Source organism: Adiantum capillus-veneris, chromosome 3 (genome assembly GCF_014529385.1).
Source record: "Adiantum capillus-veneris isolate H3 chromosome 3, ASM1452938v2, whole genome shotgun sequence".
NCBI classification, from domain to species: domain Eukaryota; kingdom Viridiplantae; phylum Streptophyta; class Polypodiopsida; order Polypodiales; family Pteridaceae; genus Adiantum; species Adiantum capillus-veneris.
Window position 1 is genome coordinate 174,546,513 of NC_140933.1, and position 18,853 is coordinate 174,565,365.

Consider the following 18,853-nt stretch of genomic DNA (forward strand, 5'->3'; position numbering starts at 1 on the left):
ACCATGTTGGAAATAATTTACAACAGATGTTTCACAAGAAAAATTAGGGTTTTTTTTTATCTTTACATAGAATTTTAAAATATTCAATAATGTTGAAGCATTGCTCTACAATAATTGTTATTCTCTTGGCCACAACAGCAATGCACGCAATTTCTATCTCCCTTTGTCCTTAAAAAACATCAAGCAAGGTCTAGATTCATGCTCCCAACTCAATCACATAATTTTGAAGAGTCCTCCAAGGCAGTCATAGAGCTCATTAAGATTGACTCTCTCTCCATTTTTCATGCCAATTGTTCATGACCACGATTAGTTATTCAACCTGCAATCTTCAAGGGATATCAAATTACAAAAGTGAACCTACAAGCATGAAGTGCTTAAATTCTCCCCATACAAAGAGAAAAAGAGGAAACCCTTTTACGGAAGTAAAATAGGGTATACCCTTATGTCTCTCTTCAAATCTCTTTATATGGTCAATTGAGCAAAGAGAACCAGCATCTTCAATTTTGCAATTCTCCAACGGGCAAAACCAAAGAATTTCTCTACATACTTCAGGTTTCTTAGCTAGCTTTTTAAGGATTCTTGGATATCATTCAATAATATACACATCAATATCTTGGATATCTATTGCTATCATTTTGGAAGCTCATTACAAGCTATGTTAATTGATCAAAATCGGGAAATCTCAACACAAAATGTCATCTATCTCCACAACTTAAATGGCAAGATGTTGAGAGTAGATCTGATTTTTTTCATTGCCAGTTGTATTGCAAAAAAATTTGTATTTATCAACCCTAAAGCCCTTAAAAATCCCTCTTTTTCATTAAGCTATGTATGCCCTAGTCATGATTTTTGGTGATGATGTGATCATTCTCGTCTTGTCAAGGAGCTAGACACTGCCAAGGTGATAATCCTTCGGTAAGACCTCTCTTCACACACATACCTTTCATCACCATTAGCCTCTTGTACACATGGGGAAATTTTCTTTAGAGAAAATTAACGGTTATGGCTTTCACATATGGCAAGTGAACGTTAGAGGTCGTCCCATGAAAAGAGCCTTTGGGGGGTAGTCAGGGATAACCATAAGAAGGAGATATGCATGCTGCACTAGCCCAATTCCAAGCAAAGGATGAACAAGCTTTGGTTATTCTCATTAGCTTTCTTTATAACAACTATGTGCTTTTCTAAAATGAAGCCTCTTTTGCATATGTTGCTTGGACCATACTTGAGAAAAAATTTGGAGATGCTTGGACCATTCTTGAGAAGAATTTTGGAGCCAAAATCAGGCATTTGACGGCGTCTTTGAAGACAGACGTTTATAAAATCAGCATGGGTGATGGAGAAGACATCTCAAGACTCATCGATAGGCTTAAGAATCTATGTGCTTAGCTTTCATCCAGCCAAGTCCGAGTGGAAAACAAAGACAAAGTTTCTCTTCTACTAAATGCCTTGGGCCAAAGGAATATGACAACATAGTGATCAAGATCCATGTCCAAGCTTGGAAGAAGTCACCAATTCTCTACATGAAGGGGGAAGGAAGATCAACAGAAAGTAGAAATTCCCAAGGTAATCAAGCTCTTCATTTCATCAAGGTTTAAAGCTAAAAAGGATTGCACCCATTGTGGGAGAACAAACCATCAAAGTAAAGATTGCTTTCAAGTGATCCCTTGCCCACATCATTACAAGACAAATTATCCCACCTTCTTCAAAGACAAAGTTAAAGCTCCAAATCAAACCAAACACAAAGGCAGAGTCAACCACATTAAAGAAGGAGGCGGTACCACTTCATATGTCATGGCATGGATTATCTTGTGAGCACTCCTCACTCATGTTAGAAAAGCTTAACTATACCCAATCTTTTTTAAGGAGCTACTCTTTGAGTTTTTCTACTAGCCCTTTAGTTATACCTCTTAGGTGTTGTCAATAAAGCATGTACTCGTGTAGGATGGTTTGTCTTATCTCTTGTAATTATAAGGAAGTTTTGTTGTCATTATACTTCCTTTGCTCAAGGGGAGGACCTATAAGTCACCTTGTGAAGAGTCTCTTGTTTTGTCTTGTGTCATCCATACCCCTAGGTTTAAGGAGAGGAATGTTGGCATTAAACCTAGGTCTAGTCTCCTTAAATTGATGGGTTGAATCTTGCAAATAAAGCCCAAAATCTAGCTCAACACTCAAAGGCTACAAGCCTATAAAGATGTAATCACTTTTCACTTTCATCTCAATGCAATCCTAGTTTTCTTTCCAACCATTATGGTTCTTTTATATTTCATCATCTTCCTCTTGAGAATAAGGTTTCTTTGGTCATCAATAATACCTTCCTTGGAAAGATACATGTCAACCTCAATGAATGGCATCGCATGAATAAAGCTTTCTTCTTTAAATGAATGATCGAATGTATGACTTCAATAAATGATCTTTCTTGTAACCTCGAAATGGATATAATGGAATCTAGTAAGATTCAAACACTCCCTAACAATAGCACATGCTACTACAATGTGGTACCTCTTAAGATAATTTCTTTTTCCGATAAATTAATATGAATCATGTTGATGCAACTACAAGGAATCCCAAGAATAATGAAAGGAACGTTTATGGCATCAATGTAAGGTAATGAAGAAGTAAATGCTTATCCATGTTCTTCTTCAATATTTATAAGGAAAGATGTGTGTCTCATAGGAATATACTTGTGGCAGACTATGTCTCTCAAGCACTGCATAGATTTTCTTCATATGGTGGAATGGTGAACGTGGAATAAGTAATAACAGTTGAGGCTACGGATTGATTCTCTCAAGTACCAAGTAGACTAGCCATGTACTATGGAACCATGTCTATGCTAACAGTGGATCTAATACAATATGGGATCTCTCTCTCTCTCTCTCTCTCTCTCTCTCTCTCTCTCTCTCTCTCTCTCTCTCTCTCTCTCTCTCTCTCTCTCTCTCTCTCTGACAATGTAAGGGCTGGTAATGTCAATATAAGTTTAATTCAAGCTTAAAATTCTCTAGAAGAAATTAAATGTCAATTTGATCAGTAAAAAACACTCTAGAGTGACGAAAATAAAGATCGAAGGCTTGATGAGAAATTTCTTTCTAACCTAGAGGGAGAAATCTATCCATATTTGCCCTAGAATGGAATACATAATTAGTGGTTAAGCTAAAATTAGTCTAAGCAATACAGCCTCTTGATCACTAAAAGTTGTTGTATAATGATCAAAATGAAAATCTACGACTTTATGGGGAATTTTCTCTCTTGGCTAGAGAGACAAAATGATTGTGTTTGCCTTAAATGAGCTACAGATTTCAAGGGAATGGAAATATGCTTATGAATATTAAATGAAAATTGGAACATTCAAAGCCACTTGGATATTCTTTAGTGGTTCTGATGAATATTTTGACTTGAGAAGCCCCTGTAAAAGGAGGAAAAAAAAGTGGGCAATTGTAACGACAAACTAAGCATGCAAGGTGTGTCTACTAATGAAGTAGCTTCTTTGTTATTTTGAGTTGAGAAATGGCACCCCCTACAATTGAAGGTGTATACATATGTGTGTGTGAAGAGCATGCCAAGGTAGCCTATGTATACTTAGCCTCAACTTGAAGCTCTTTCATACTTCCATATGTCTCTCTCTTCTATTCTTACTATAGCTACCTGCTTAACTAAAACCCAAAATCCTTCTTTGTTTTAGTTATGTAATCAAGATAGTCTACTTAGCACCTAAACCTAATCTCTCTTCCTTTTTGCAGAGCTACCCATTAAATTGTCACAAGTAAGTTTGGGTCAATTTAGTTTGATACCCATTCACTAACTTTAGCTAAAAATCTTCCAAGATCTTGAAGTGGGAGGGCCTTTGGAAAATTGCCAAAAAAATTAAAGGGATTCACAAAAAAATTTGGGTCATCTTAGCTTTTCTAGCATCTACATTGTTTTTTGGCTTATTGCATATAAATATTGAACCATCATACATGTACCATAAGGGGGTTGCTTTCATGGAAATGTGCGTGTGTGTGTGTGTGTGTGTGTGTGTGTGTGAGAGAGAGAGAGAGAGAGAGAGGCCTAAAGAGAAGCGATTGGAGAGAGATTATGATGCAAGAGAAAAAGAGACATACCAAGAGGCACACAAAATTCCATTTAATTGCTCATCCCAAAACTCAAGAGAGATGTATGTTTTGTTTACTTCCGTAAGCTATTCATGAACCTTGCCTCCATCCTTGGTTTTCTCGCACCTTGTCTACCTTATTGCTAGACTAGATACTTGTGCAAACACCAAGTAGCCCACGGCACACCTATGGGGAAAATTTTAATTTTTTCCCAAACCTTGAATTCAAATCCCCCACAACCCTTAATTGACAACATCTTAGTTCTAGTGGAGTCACATGATGCAAAGTACACTATTATAACCCATGTGCCTCCTATTGGCACGTAGTATGTTTTATTCAAATCATTTCAAGATTCCTCCGATTTCGTTTCTTACCTTACCTCTCAGGGCATTGCTTTAGTACCTCTGTAAAAGGTAGATGGCAGGCTCGAACCCATAACCATTCTTTCAACGGCCTTATTGAGATGTATCGTAGCCACTCAAGCAACCAAGTTGAGCTCCTCCTAGGCTTCAATCCATGGGCAAAAAACTCTACGCGGCTCAAGCTCTCGGCACCTCCTTCTCACTCTCCACCCTCTGTCCCTACGCTACCTCTGCTCTTCTACCCTCCACCTTGCCCGCACGCCCTCCTGTCTATTGACTGCTACGTCGCCCGACAACCGACATTGTGCTTCGACTTTCATTGCGTCCCTCGTATCTATCTACATTGATTCTTTGTAATTTCCGATTTAATCTGATTGGGCCCCCCCTACTACTAGAACACAAACTACATCATACAAAACCATCCAAGACCACCCATTCAAGCTTGAAAGGTTTACAATGCTTGGGAACCCAAGAAAAAAAGATGCATTGAATGCATAGCATAGAGCACAAAGAGGAAACCATTGGTACATCAGCAGTATTCAATTTAAGACTTCACACCTCAGCAATGAAATTTGTAACCAAAACAAGAATTGAATATGAATCGATACCTTTAAATTCTCCTTGAATATTTCGTTTGTGAGAAGATAAGATATATTATGTTATTGATGTTTATTGGCAGATGAATAGATAAAGGTTACAAGGATTTGTTCACTTCTGGCGGCAATTATAAAGGAACATCAATTTTTAGCTTATACAAGCTTAGTCTATATGCAAACTCTATCTAGCTCATGCAAAATTCTAATTTTATCAACAATGGAATGTACCTCTATTTTACACACTTTACATCTTGACTAATAGAGATACATTTACGAGGGGTGTGTTCATTCACACAATAGGGCCAATTGATCCAAGCTATGCATGGTCCTCCTTGTGTGTTTTTAGATGAATTCAATGTTCATGTCCACAACAATTGTGTCTTCTTATCCTAGCATATTGATGATGCTACAACATCCTTATTTAATAGTTCAAATCAGCATGAAAATTTTCACTTTACGCAATCCAATTTTAGCTTCTGAACTTGGAAACTTCACATTTTAGTCCCCTATGCTTTTTATAAACACTTTCAATCTTCTTCACTAAGCAAGTTACATTCTCAATCGTTGCAAGATACTTGGTTTAATTAGCTGCACCTCAAAACATTCCAACTATCCTGATAATTATCGATTTCAATTCCTTACACTTAAGCAATCTTCGGTTTCAATCCCTTTGCATATAATCCGAGTGAGTTACACCCAAAAACTCTCTTCCAAATGATTGATTTCAAAAGATTCAAAACTTTCGAGTGTAGCAAACTAAAAAAATCATCACAGAAGGAAAGTCAAAGAATAACCATTGCTTTTTATGTGATTTGTGATTCGCAGGTGCTTGCGCTGCGCAATGAGCATTACATTGTGATTTGCGCATTGTAGCATAATTATGATGCAATCAATTGTTATGGTTGATGATTTGTTGTTATTTTACGAATGTGTATACAGCTTATCATAGTACAATTGTTGTGGAGTCTACATAGCAAGTCCAACAATTGAGCCTTTCGTTGCCTACCTATGCTTTATTTGCCAATATTCTATTTGTCAAAAAACGATATTTTTAGATGTGTAAGCATCAATTGATGACTTGATTATGTTTCATAAGGTGCAAGCAAGATTGAATCACCTTGCTCGTGTTCGTCTCCTCTTCTGTGAACACTCCTATCTTCTTTTAATTTTGAATGCGAAAACAATTACATCTTAAGGTTCCCTTCACATCTTAAGACATGGAACTTATGTGCTCACATGCAAAATGAGCTTCTCAATGATGTGTGTATTCCATCCCTCCAAAGTCACGGTCCCACTTTCAATACTTTAGGTTGCTAAAATTTAGACTAGCTCTTTAGCAAGTGGAGGTTGCATCCTTGCCTGAATCAGTGTGAAACCTCTCAATGCGTCCATAATAATTGGTTTTTGGCACTGCATGGCCACACACGAGAGAAACACAGGGCAAGTTTGTATGGGATCTAGTAAACCAGATTTTCATCTCTCAACATGTGAACACTCCTTATTTTCAAAGAGATTTATATGAAAATTAGCCCATAAGCCATCGTGAAATAGGTGTCAAGGTGGAGACTAAGATGTGCAATCCCAAAATGCCAACAAATGAATGTTCCGATCTCCTCCAATAGGTCACTTACCATTGCCGTCACTAACGAGCTCTGAATCTGGATCAATGATGGGTCCTTCTGTCCATATAGTTAAGCGGTCGTCAATTTTTCAGTCTTGACAGTTAATTTGTGATGAATAAAAACATAAGCATTTACCTTCTAAGTAATCAAAAGAACCACTAGGATCATTCACCCATTTAGTATGATGGCTTCATCCGTTCAAACATTACAAGAATTTTCCAAGTTCATCACCCATTGGTCATCCACTCGGTCACTGATTGCAAATCAATTCATGTTAATTTAGGTGTACTTGAAGACCACTGTCAGTTTTTGTGGATTTAAACATGTTCATCTCCTGCTGCTATTTCGAGTTGAGAAAATTACCTCTGAAATAACCGCATTTGGGATTGCTTAACATGCCTCCACTTTCTTACGTGCCTCGTTTTTCACTAAGAAGATGAAGGTTTTGCTCATAAAAGCTCACAAGCTAGCTCCAAGGCAAGAAAATGCAAAACAATAATATGCGAGTTTAATTATGAAACCGTATGATTAAGCCCAGAGCTGGAGACAAGGCTCTAATGATGCAACTTACCAACAGAGGGTACATGGACCGCAAATAGATATTATCGACTATCACCTCTGTCTCATCAGACCTGCAAGAGATTGTCAAAGCATTACTCCAGTGGTTCAACACAGTATGAGATGCAAGTATTCTGTTAAACCATTGCTCTTGTTTATGATACCTTAAAGCTTTAAATAAAACCATGGCTTCAGATTGCCCATCTAGCCCAACCTGGCTGATGCTGACCGCCTTCACTATTCGTTTCACATAAGGAATGTTAAAGGTTGTATGTGCTGCAGCTGCATCAATTTCTAGTAGAGACTCATTTTTTCCGGACAGATCAACTTCTATCTCAATTTCGCTGTTCATTTGGTTTTTTAAATCCTCATCCTCTGTTTTCTCACCATTTACCAATGACATCAGCACCTCCACATGTTCCACTTCCTTTGGAGGCAAAGAATCTCCCACAATCTCGGTTTCTGATACCACATTACCATCCTTTCTACTCTCTTCAAAGTCATAGCCTGTTTTCTCATCGTTGTCGACTAATTTCAGGAATTCTTCATTCTTCCTTTGCATTGATGGCATAGAGTACTTTATTTTCTTCCAGATTTTCAAATCCTCATCTTCTGCTTTCTCAGCATTTACCGATAACATCAGCACCTCATGCTCCCCTTTCTTTGGTGGCAAAGAATGTCCCACAATCTCGGTTTTTAATACCGCATCACCATCCTTTCTACGTTCTTCAAAGTCATAGTCTGTGTTCCCATCATTGTCGACTAATTTCAGCAATTCTTCATTCTTCCTTTGCATTGATGGCATAGAGTGCTTCACTATCCAGCTTTCTAAATCATCATGGCTTATTTGGTGAGCAGTCCAAGAGACCGTTTCAGCTAGCTTCTCCCTACTCATCTTGCACGACACACTTCGTATCCTGGATTTATCATCCTTGCGTGACTTCATGCTCTGCATTTGTTCACCCTCATTTTTGGGAAACAACCACTTCGCAGCTTTTGGGGGCAAATCCTCGAACCACGTCTTCTTTCTCTTGCCGCGAGGACCTGATTGATGCAGAGAAGCATCCACTAGAGCGCTTAAGGCAAGTTCCTGCCCCTCAGAGAGTTTTGCACAGCAATTGCTGTTTTCTTCTACCTGAGATAGAAGACGCTCCATCATTTCGTGTTGCGAACAGACAGACGCCAAAAACTTTGATGGATCTTCAAAAATAGTTTTATCACAAGCACTCCTCTTGATCTCACTTATGAGCTTGGCATAATTGATGAAATCGCACGAGCATTGCTCAGCATTCAATGCGAGGTACATGCCGTACATCCAAGTCCTTATATTGGTTAAAGCACTTGCCCACTCTGGGGTGCTGGCAAAGTTTCCGGCACACAACAATAAAGTGCGATCGAAATCGTACCCCGCTGTTAAAGCATTCCCTTTCTGAAAGGAAGCAACAATATTCAAAGCCTTACAAAGCTCTTTTACATGTTCTGACAAGAGACTGAAACTTTCTAGCATTGAAACTTGCTTTCTCTTCATGCGGGCATTCAACCTGTGGTAATGCAACACACACATAAGGCCCCAAACCAGGGCAGTCATGTAAAATTCGAAAGAGAAGACAATACGCTGCTGAAGCTGACCATTTTTTCATGTTCTGTAGATCATCCTGACAACACAAAAAAAAGAACTTCAAAAGCATGAAACAATATACCTTCATAAGTTCAGAATAGTCTGAACTCACGAATTATAAGAGGGAATAAAGCACTCATAAAACTATAAAAGCAAGGGACACACGAAAAGAAAAAAACAAAAAAAACAAAAACAAAAACAAACAAACAAACAAACTAAATCACTTTGTTTGCTACGAAACAAAACTAGATAAAACAAAACATTATTAACTTAAAAATATTTTTAGAAAAGGCATGTGTAAAATAAGTTGACGCAACTTACTTGGCTTAAAACAAGTACTCAACTTTAAGCAAAAAAAAAAAAAACAAAAAGGATAAGACATCTTAAAAACTTAATCCTAGAAATCAAACTTCACACAACAACTTATAACAGAACACATTCTTAAGTCCTCAGGTAAGCTAAATATGAAATCGAAAAATGAATACTACTACAAACCTACGAAGAGCAAAGAACCAAACTTGACAATATGTGATCTCAACTTCACCGCTTGTCCAAACAGGAAGAATAAGATTATCACCTTTATCATGCATAGCTTGGACAACAGCTATGACATCCCTACTCACGTCGTCAGTGCCCAAGAGTAGGTGCAGGTTTATATAGAGGCCATTCATGCTTTGAACGTACTCTACAAAACCAACGAGCTGAGTTTCTATCACCATCCGGAGGTGATGGGCATACTCAGCCATGATAAAGGCTAGCAATTGTCAAGCTATAGTGAAAATACTAGAAGCGTTAAAGATCAAAACAACAACATAAGGTGTTATTAAGTCAAACAATAAGTGGGCTTTTTAGCTCCCCACTTCTATTGAATTTACTACTGATTATCTTGAACATTCCAAAGGAAGAAACACTAAAAATAAACTTACTACGATGCAAAAATGAACGAACTTTTTTCATGATTCTTTTGAATGAGTATCCTTTTTCAACTAGTAAAGAAATAAGATGGCAAGATTGAACAACAAAAGTAGATTTACTAGAACAAAGACAAGAAAATCTAAATAGTTGAGAGCAAATGACACCGTACTTAGCTAAAAGAGAAATGTTCGAAGAAATGTGAGGCATGCGGATGATTTTTAGATTGGCATATTCTGGTTCAAGGCGCTTATCATAGATATCTACTTCTAATCCCAAGGGAGTCTGAAAAATCTTAAGGTCTAAAAAGGCACAACAATCACTATTTGTGGTACAGTTGAGTTCACAAAACTCCTTGGGATAAATTCCTCCGCCTACAAAACTCGAATTCAAGTACATAAAATCTTGAAAAGAAGGAACGTTAGGGACAAAAAGATCATCTACAAAGCGTCTTACATTGCCTAACTTGTGCAAAAATATTGGGCAAGTGTTAGCAATGACAAGACGCTCCATAAAATCAAACTCATAAGTAAAAAGATAGAAATTAGCAAGAAAAACAGCACAATTGGTGCCCATAGGGATACCAATTGTTTGCTTGAAAAGAGAGTCGCCGATGGTTATATATAAATTGTCCAAAAAAAAATCTAACCAAGATATGATGTCAATGTCATCTACAATCCTAGTGAATCTCTTTCTTCCTTTGTCTACATCTACATTCTTATTTTTCAGCCATAAGAAGTCAAAGTTCAAGGCTGACTTTTCTACTAGCAATGCCTTGTACCTATCCTTCTCAAGCTTGTACGCAAAAACTTTTGAAATAAGAGACTTGACTCTAAATTTAAGGTCCTCCAAATTTAGCTTCGTGTATAGCGTTGTAAAGTCAAAAGTTTGGAGACATAAAGGAGAAGATTTCTCCTTAAGGCTTCTTGAAGAGTTCAAAAACTTTAAAACAGGAATCACGCCTACTGAATCATTTAAAATCCAACTTGAATCGGTAGGTACATCTGCTTCCTTTAGCATATTATTCCACAATTCATTTACGCTAGGTAAAATGGCTTTGAAACAATAACTAAGCCATTTGGAAACCTTGGTCAAAGAGGTGTTACAAGAAGCAGCTATAAATCTAGGCTTTATAGGGTTCTTGTGGAACTTCCAAACGGTATATAAAAAAGGTATTTTAGGCTGGCACTTGAAACCAAAAGACTTACAAAAGTCTTGATGTTTCAAGATAACCTCTTGCATTTAATATGCACCAGCATGAAACAATGCTGGTGCAGATTAAAGGTCCCTTAGAAAAGAGAAATTTAGTGAAAGACATACGACAACCCCGATAAACTTAAATACATAAAGCACTGGAATTAGCTGACTGAGGAATCAAGACACACATTCATGAGGAGCGGTCTCGATGTAGCCTATGCTGTTGCCAAAGAGGGGCTTCCATTGCTAGATAAAGGCCAAAAACATTCAAACACATGCATTGATAACCTGAACCCCCAGAGAACTACAAATGGAAGAGGGCAAGCATTCAAGACGTCTGTCACATGTTTTTACATAATCCCTCCCTGGGGAAGACTTTTCACCCCATGTATGTCATAATTTAGTGCAGTTATCAAATTTCTACGAAGATCTTGATAACAATTTTTCATGATTGGTGCATGAACATGCAGACGCTGTTCTTAATAAGTAATGTCCACCAACCAGAAAGAATGTGAGAATATAATGTGCAAGGATTGCTTCATTTGTTGATTTGGCCAAGTGATAATATACTTGATTCTACTATCAAGAGATAATACAAGCATGCATACAATGATGCTACAAGGGGGTGCCCCCCTCCCCGTATATAGGGGACAAACCAGGCTGCCCAGATCCTCATATGTGGCCAATGACCGATAATATGTGGAAAACGCACTGTGTACAAAACTGAAGCAGCCAGAGTTCAGACAAATTTTGGGAACCGCCCAGGACCTGCACACAAAAAACTAGCCTCACAAGATCGGAAACAGACACAAAGAAGCCCTCTCTGTCTAGATTAGGCAACGTATACAGAAGATGACCCTCAAACAATCAATACCCCATCTTAGATTCTGGGTGGGTGCAAAGTCCCGAGATTAAAGGCCACATAGCGATATGAAGTTATTTGACAAGTCCAGTCACTCGTATTGAAAACCACCACACCATCAAACACACCACCTCTGATGAGAAACTTGCAGTGCACTAGGATAGAAAATCATGTTCTTATGGAAAATCAAGAGGATCCATCACCACAAGAATATTAGCATGCGCCAAGTCCTAGGAACCTATGTCAGCCGTACAAGGTAGGACTCCATCGCATGTACACCATCCCATTTGGTGGCATGGAATGAATAGCTAGGAATTAAGAAACATAGGTAGGAGATCAACTGCGGCTTCTCCCGGGAACAAATCCATAGTAGCCATTGAGTTTCAAAACGGGAAGTTTTGAAACACAGTACAAAGCTTTTGGGAGGTTGTGATCCCTGCAATGCCATCTGTAAAATACTTCAAGATAAATGTCGACAGATATACATGAACCTAAAGGATCCTACACATTGCACAACATGTCAAAGGCAAACATTAATCAAGTACCATGTGCTCCAAAACTCATGACTTCCTTGAATTTTTAGAGCGTCAATAGAATAAATGCAAGTGACCAGGTTATGAAAGACTTCCTGAAAATCTTTGGTAGAAGAGGTGTCATGTGCCCAAGTATCACGAAGATTAACAGCCTTCGCCTCATCCACCACATCACCTTCCCAAGCCTATATAAGTCCTCTATGTCCTATCTAGAACCTACAGGAACTGTTGAGCTTAGAGTTGCAGACAACGTACAAAAGAGTGTTGAAACCTTTCTATATGTTAAGAAAGGATGGTGAATCACAATAGCAGACAATTCAACTTAAAGAGAGAGAGAGAGAAACCAAACACAAGAGCACAGGAAGGCAAAGTTCCTTCCCTAGAAGCGTTGGCCCTCAAGACGAGCGCCCCCCAAGGGTATTTCTTTTATATTGCAAAAGATCGCCAATACAAGTTGTTGTCACAATTGCTCAAGCCTTTGTCGTCTTCAAGAAAGCTCAAGGCCTTGGTCGTCTTCACAAATGTTCAAAGAGATTGCCCCAAAATTGATGCTCCTTACAAATACCCCTAAGAGGTCTTTCTATAGGTACTAGCCTAGCCTCTTGGGTGCCCCTAACCCTTGGCTTTTCATTTGTCCAACCGTTGCCTTTTCATTTGTCCGCCGGCCTTTGGCTTTTCATTTGTCCTACCTTTGGCTTTTCATTTATCCGACCTTTGGTGTTAATCCTTCGCCGGATCCATCCTGCACACATGGCATGACACAAGTCATACTCACGCATAACGAGCGTAGAGAGCATACATTAGACTCACCTCCCAGCCATAGAGCCGATACACACTCACCCCAAGCCTGGAAGCCTGCACGTAACGGTCTAGCCTCTACTACAAGGACTGGTGTCCCATATCACCAAGCCCACATCAAGCGCATGTGTGGGTAGAGTTCCCAAGGGCCTAGAGTCCAAGTGTGGTGATCACACATGAGACCTCGGTCCTATTTATAGGGCTCCTTAACCTCCCTTCAACTAAAGGTGCGTTCACATGCAGGGTCAGTTCTCACACTCGTAGACATAGCTCTCGCACCCATCCTGATGTCTAGGGCCATAACACTTTCCCACTTATTTTTAATTGTTGTCCTCAGCAACATCCTCGGTTATAAAACCAGGAAAACAATTCTTCAACGATCTAATCAACTCCCAAGTAGCTTGAGATTCAGGACGATGCTTCGACTTGATCAAATATTCGGGGGACGTGTCACAAATTGGTGACGTGGCAGCTTGTGTACACCCACACACCTTTCCCCCTTTGGCATGGATAGTCCCGGGGAAAAGCAGGCTGAAATGGAAAAGACTGGAAAAGCTGACGTAGCTAGCCGTACAGCAGTTCCGAAATTCGCGGAAAACCTGCCACGTGGCAGCAGTATGGACGCCTGCAAAAAGTGGCGCTGATTGCGGAAAATTGGGACAGCTTCTGGGCTTTTGCTTTTTCTACGCAATTGAGAGAGAGAGAGAGAGAGAGAGAGAGAGAGAGAGAGAGAGAGAGAGAGAGAGAGAGAGAGAGAGAGAGAGACAAACTCTTTGTTTTCTTGCTTTTGGCTCAAGAGAGAGCTTGTGAGAGAGAGAGAGAGAGAGAGAGAGAGAGAGAGAGAGAGAGAGAGACTGTAGAAAAAGCAGAAAGCCTTTGGGGCTTTTGATTTTCAGCTTTTGAAGCTTTTGGGGGCTCTGCTTTTAGCATCCCTTTGTACTCTTTAAATAAGCAGGCAGGGCCTCATAACTCAGAGCATCTGGACGCAGAGTCTGAGTGTGAGCGCCTGCCCGCACTCTTGTACTTTGAACACAGATTAATACAAAAAGAAATACCGAAAGGGGCGCCAGTCTTTGGGGCCAATACCTCTAGGCACGGAACTCCGCCGGGCCAGTGTCGAATAAATTGTGAACTGTGAACTGTTTTGAAGTATTTATTTGTGCTGTCGTGGTAGATTCTCGACTTGGAGTGTCCAAGTCTGTTACAGTGGTATCAGAGCATGGCCAATTTCTCTACTACAACAAATCCGATCCCTAATTTTTTTCCGCGGCACCTATGGCTTCACGCAAAGATCAGTCGACTCCCTCTGCATCCGGAGATGCGAGAAGGGATCACAACGAAGATTCACGCAAGGAGTACGGCCCACCTCGGCCTTCTCCGACGGACTGGAGCATTTTGGTATGAATGATCTCAAATAGACATGGTTGCAATAGGGGTTAGTCAGTCGGGCATCTATGAGGTCCTGAGTGGATCTAGATGCGATTGCTAACTTTGCCGATAAATCATGGTCTAAGATCCGAATGAATGCTGAATGTGATTTGTCATGTGATGTCCTGTGATGTCAAGTGATGTCCTGTGATGTCGTGTGATGTGACTGTCGATTGGTACATGTGCTAGATGTGTGTTCCTAGTGCGTAGGTACTAACAGTCAGTGTCTACTAAGACAATTTATGGCTTCTGTCTGTTTTGCAGGCGTAATCAAGGGCAATTACAATGCTTTCAAGAAGGGGGTATGTCACAAATTGGTGACGTGGCAGCCAATGTACACCCACACACCTTTCCCCCTTTGGCATGGATAGCCCGGGGAAAAGCAGGCTGAAATGGAAAAGACTGGAAAAGCTAACGTGGCTGGCCGTACGGCAATCCCGAAATTCGCGGAAAACCTGCCATGTGGCAGCAGTACGGACGCCCGCAAAAAGTGGCGCTGATTGCGGAAAATTGGGACAGCTTCTGGGCTTTTGCTTTTTCTATGCAATTGAGAGAGAGAGAGAGAGAGAGAGAGAGAGAGAGAGAGAGAGAGAGAGAGAGAGAGAGACAAACTCTTTGTTTTATTGCTTTTGGCTCAAGAGAGAGCTTGTGAGAGAGAGAGAGAGAGAGAGAGAGACAAACTCTTTGTTTTATTGCTTTTGGCTCAAGAGAGAGCTTGTGAGAGAGAGAGAGAGAGAGAGAGAGAGAGAGATTGTAAAAAAAGCAGAAAGCCTTTGGGGCTTTTGATTTTCAGCTTTTGAAGCTTTTGGGGGCTCTGCTTTTAGCATCTCTTTGTACTCTTTAAATAAGCAGGCAGGGCCTCATAACTCAAAGCATCTGGACGCAGAGTTATGAACACAGATTAATACAAAAAGAAATACCGAAAGGGGCGCCAGTCTTCGGGACCAATACCTCTAGGCACGGAACTCCGCCGGGCAGTGTGGAATAAATTGTGAACTGTGAACTGTTTTGAAATGTTTATTTGTGCTGTCGTGGTAGATTCTCGACTTGGAGTGTCCAAGTCTGTTACAGGACGAAGTTTTGCGAGACTTGCAAACCCTTTGATCCAAATCCTTGATCGAGTTCCGACTCGGGTCCAAGTGGAATATAAAGGGTGGTGTCTTCCAAGTTGGGGCTTCCTCAAGAGGAATCACTAAGTCATCATGTCCCAACCATTCTTTTAGACGGCTCATGTGGAACTCGAGATGAATAGCAATGCCTTGAGGCAAGTCCAACTTGTAAGAAACCCCATTTACCTTCGTTGTGATCTGAAACGGAACACAATAGCAAGAAGATAATTTCAAGCATGGACCCGTTCGGATCGTTTCAGAATCCTTCACTACCCTAAGGTACACCCATATGCCCTCCTCGAGTTCGTAGGGTTGTCGATGCTGATTAGCATAAGAAGTGGCACAATCTTGTGTAGTCTTTATGCTCTCTTTTGCGAGCTCATGCATATCACGTAAGAAATCAGAGACCAACCGCATCTTGATCCCCTTGAGTCCAGTGGCAATCGATGATTTCGGCTCATAACCGTACATAAGCATAAACAGGCTATAGCCACTAGCCGAGTGTTTAGTATTGTTATAAGCAAATTTAATCTTGGGGAGATAGCGTTCCCAATCAAATTGACGTCGAGAAACATATGCTCATAGCATATCCTCTATGATTTGAGAGAAAGGTATAGGAGTGTTGGAGATCAAGCCTGATGACCTAGCCTAGGAGTACTTTAGTCCTAGTTTAATATCTGCATTATAAGCATTCAATAAGGCTAAAGGGTTTTTTACTTTTGAATAACATTAGCATCCATCTTACCGTCATACTTACTGAACGTCAACTTCTCAGTGACGGGGTTGTTGGAGTCCGAATCTCTGCTTGTGCTACCTGATGAACTGCCAACATCTTTGACCGGCTCAGGCTTCGAGGTGAGTTCCTGCACGACCAACTCTTGTATGCGTTGGCCTCTCTGCGCCTCACGCTCCAACTCCAAGGCCGCTCGTCTGTCTTCGGCCGCTATGCGTTGGGCTTCGCGTGCTTGCTCACGCTCAAGCTCAATAGCTACCTTTCTTTCTGCGGCCGCCAAGCGTGCTTGCTCACGCTCACGCTCCAAGGCTGCCTCGCATACGGCCACAAGCTATCAACCTCCTCAAAAGCATCTTGAGTAGACTTTAATGATTTCTTTGGAATTAGCTCTATTTTTGCCCCATAGGTAGCAGCCTCCACTGCAGAAATAGCATGATTGGTCGCCATATCCTCCACTAGCTTCCGCATACCCCCTTTTCCAAAGTTAGTTCCTAATGGATACCTGTCTCCCACAGATCGATCTTGCCAAGGTACTATGGGGTACTTTGGGTACTACAAGTACTGAAGGTACTGGTGGGTGTTAAATATTGATGGGTTCTATGTAGATGACGATGAAGAGGTACTGATGGGTTCTATGTCAACGACGATGACGACGACAAGGTACTGATGGGTTCTATGAGTCCTTATGTTGAGCTAGGCCAGAGCCAAAAGCTAGAGCACAAGGGGTACCAGGTGCTGGGATGTTGTGTCGACAACGATGACGACGACAAGGCTATGGCTGAATGCCTAAAGGACTAGTGAGGTCGATGGCTAGAATTTGCAACCATGACAAGACTAAGGGCTGAATGCTTTCGCCGAGGATGACGACGGCTGAAATCTGTTGGCTGTTCTGGCTGAAAGCGCTTATGATCAAGGGCTGAAAACACTAATCACAAATGCTGGTTCATGCTGAGAAAACGTTGGGAGATATGTTGGGTCCTGCGAGTACTGACTAGTGCTTTTGTATCCCCTAGATCTTTTTGTAAGGTGCAGCGGAATGAATGTTTAAACTTTGCTCAAGATGAGTGCTCCGATGTAAGGTGCAACGGAATGAATGTTGTATTTTCTCAAGATTAGTGATCTATATTTGCTCAAGGTTCCTTTTAGTTCTTAGAGAAGGAGAGAGCCTTCCGTCTTTATGGAGAGTGCTATGATCACGAACAAAGTGAGTGGATATTGTTCGTGCAAGTGTATGAGACTGAGAGAAGGAGAGAAAAGAGATACAACACCTGAGAGGTTGTAAAACCCTCCTCCGAAGGCCCCACTCTCGTCGGCGAGAGTGGTCTACTTTTGATTGCACAAAGGTGTACAATGATCATGCATGGACTGATGCAATTCGTGACTATGTTGGTGACGACGATGATGACTTTAGGGCTGAATTCGATGCTCTTCTATCTGCTGTCCACAAAGGGGTAATGGCTGAGAATCTGGACCACTTTGGGAGGCTGAAAATGATTGTCTTGCTGCTGTTTTTATGGCTGAAAATCCCTGATTTGTCGAGGCTCATATGGATGATAAAAACGCTGAGATTTTAGCACGATCAGGCTGCGTTTTTTAGGCTATCCGTCGAAGGCTGAAAACACTGTTTTGTCGCAGGTGTTGGGCTGCGTTTTATGGCTGAAAACGCTGCCCTCTTGCAGGTATCGCTGATGTTAGCAAAACGCTAGAGTAGGGGCTGCCTGTAGTAGGGAAAAACGGCAAGAAGGCAGACCTTGATGGCGATGGCTGTAAAAACGCCAAGAGGGAGATGGTATGGCGCTAGGTCTTGGATGGGGATGGCTCACCAAGGATGGCTTGGGGAGGATCTTGTTGAGAGAGGTAGGGAGTACCTGTTGCTTGCAAAGCCTGCTGTGCTCCTTGCTCATCTGCCCAATTGTGCTAACTTGGGTTTGCTTATATATTAACTTACCCAATTTGCCCTACTTAGTTCCCAACAAAAGTCGCTTAATAAATAAGTGAAAAATGTCAAAAATAGGGAAAAATAGGATAAAGTCACTTGAAAAATCCCCAAACTGACTCTGATGGAATCTGATGGAAATGCTTATGCTTATGCGGTGTGCAACCAAAGGATATGCATCTACACTAAGTGACTGGGCATGCACGGTCTACGAATAGACTCACAAGAGTGCCAGATCACTTCTAATCTAGACTGACTGGACTGACGGGAACCCTGTTATGGTGTTGCTTGTCCACGGACACATAGGGTTGGATGTGTCACGTGACATCCGAACTATGCTCAAGGTTCCTTTTGTTCTTATGGAAGGGAGAGGCTTCCGTTCTTAATGAGAGAGTGCAATGGACACAAACAAAGTGAATGGACGATGTGCATGAGAGTGCATGAGACTGAGAGATAGAGAGAGAAGAGAATACGACACCAGAAACGTTGTAAAACCCTCCT

General features: G+C 40.8%; 1 protein-coding gene across 3 annotated transcripts in view; it reads right to left on the reverse strand.

Moving 5' to 3' along the window:
- Positions 1 to 6,032: 6,032 nt before the first annotated feature.
- LOC147462216 (uncharacterized) overlaps positions 6,033 to 18,853 on the reverse strand; it is a 38,648-nt gene continuing 25,827 nt past the window's right edge. Inside the window, exons 2-8 of one of the 3 annotated variants that reach the window (XM_086509623.1) lie at positions 8,856 to 8,881; positions 7,391 to 8,767; positions 7,240 to 7,300; positions 7,082 to 7,134; positions 6,804 to 6,856; positions 6,678 to 6,725; positions 6,033 to 6,456 (exon numbers count right to left, since the gene is read on the reverse strand). In XM_086509623.1, coding sequence (XP_086365749.1) covers positions 6,380 to 6,456; positions 6,678 to 6,725; positions 6,804 to 6,856; positions 7,082 to 7,134; positions 7,240 to 7,300; positions 7,391 to 8,767; positions 8,856 to 8,881 — 1,695 coding nt within the window. In that variant the 3' untranslated portion in view covers positions 6,033 to 6,379. Of the gene's footprint in view, positions 6,457 to 6,588; positions 6,726 to 6,803; positions 6,922 to 7,031; positions 7,301 to 7,390; positions 8,768 to 8,855; positions 8,882 to 18,853 lie in introns of those variants that run through there. The other 2 variants (XR_015187693.1, XR_015187692.1) reach the window with 2 other exon arrangements.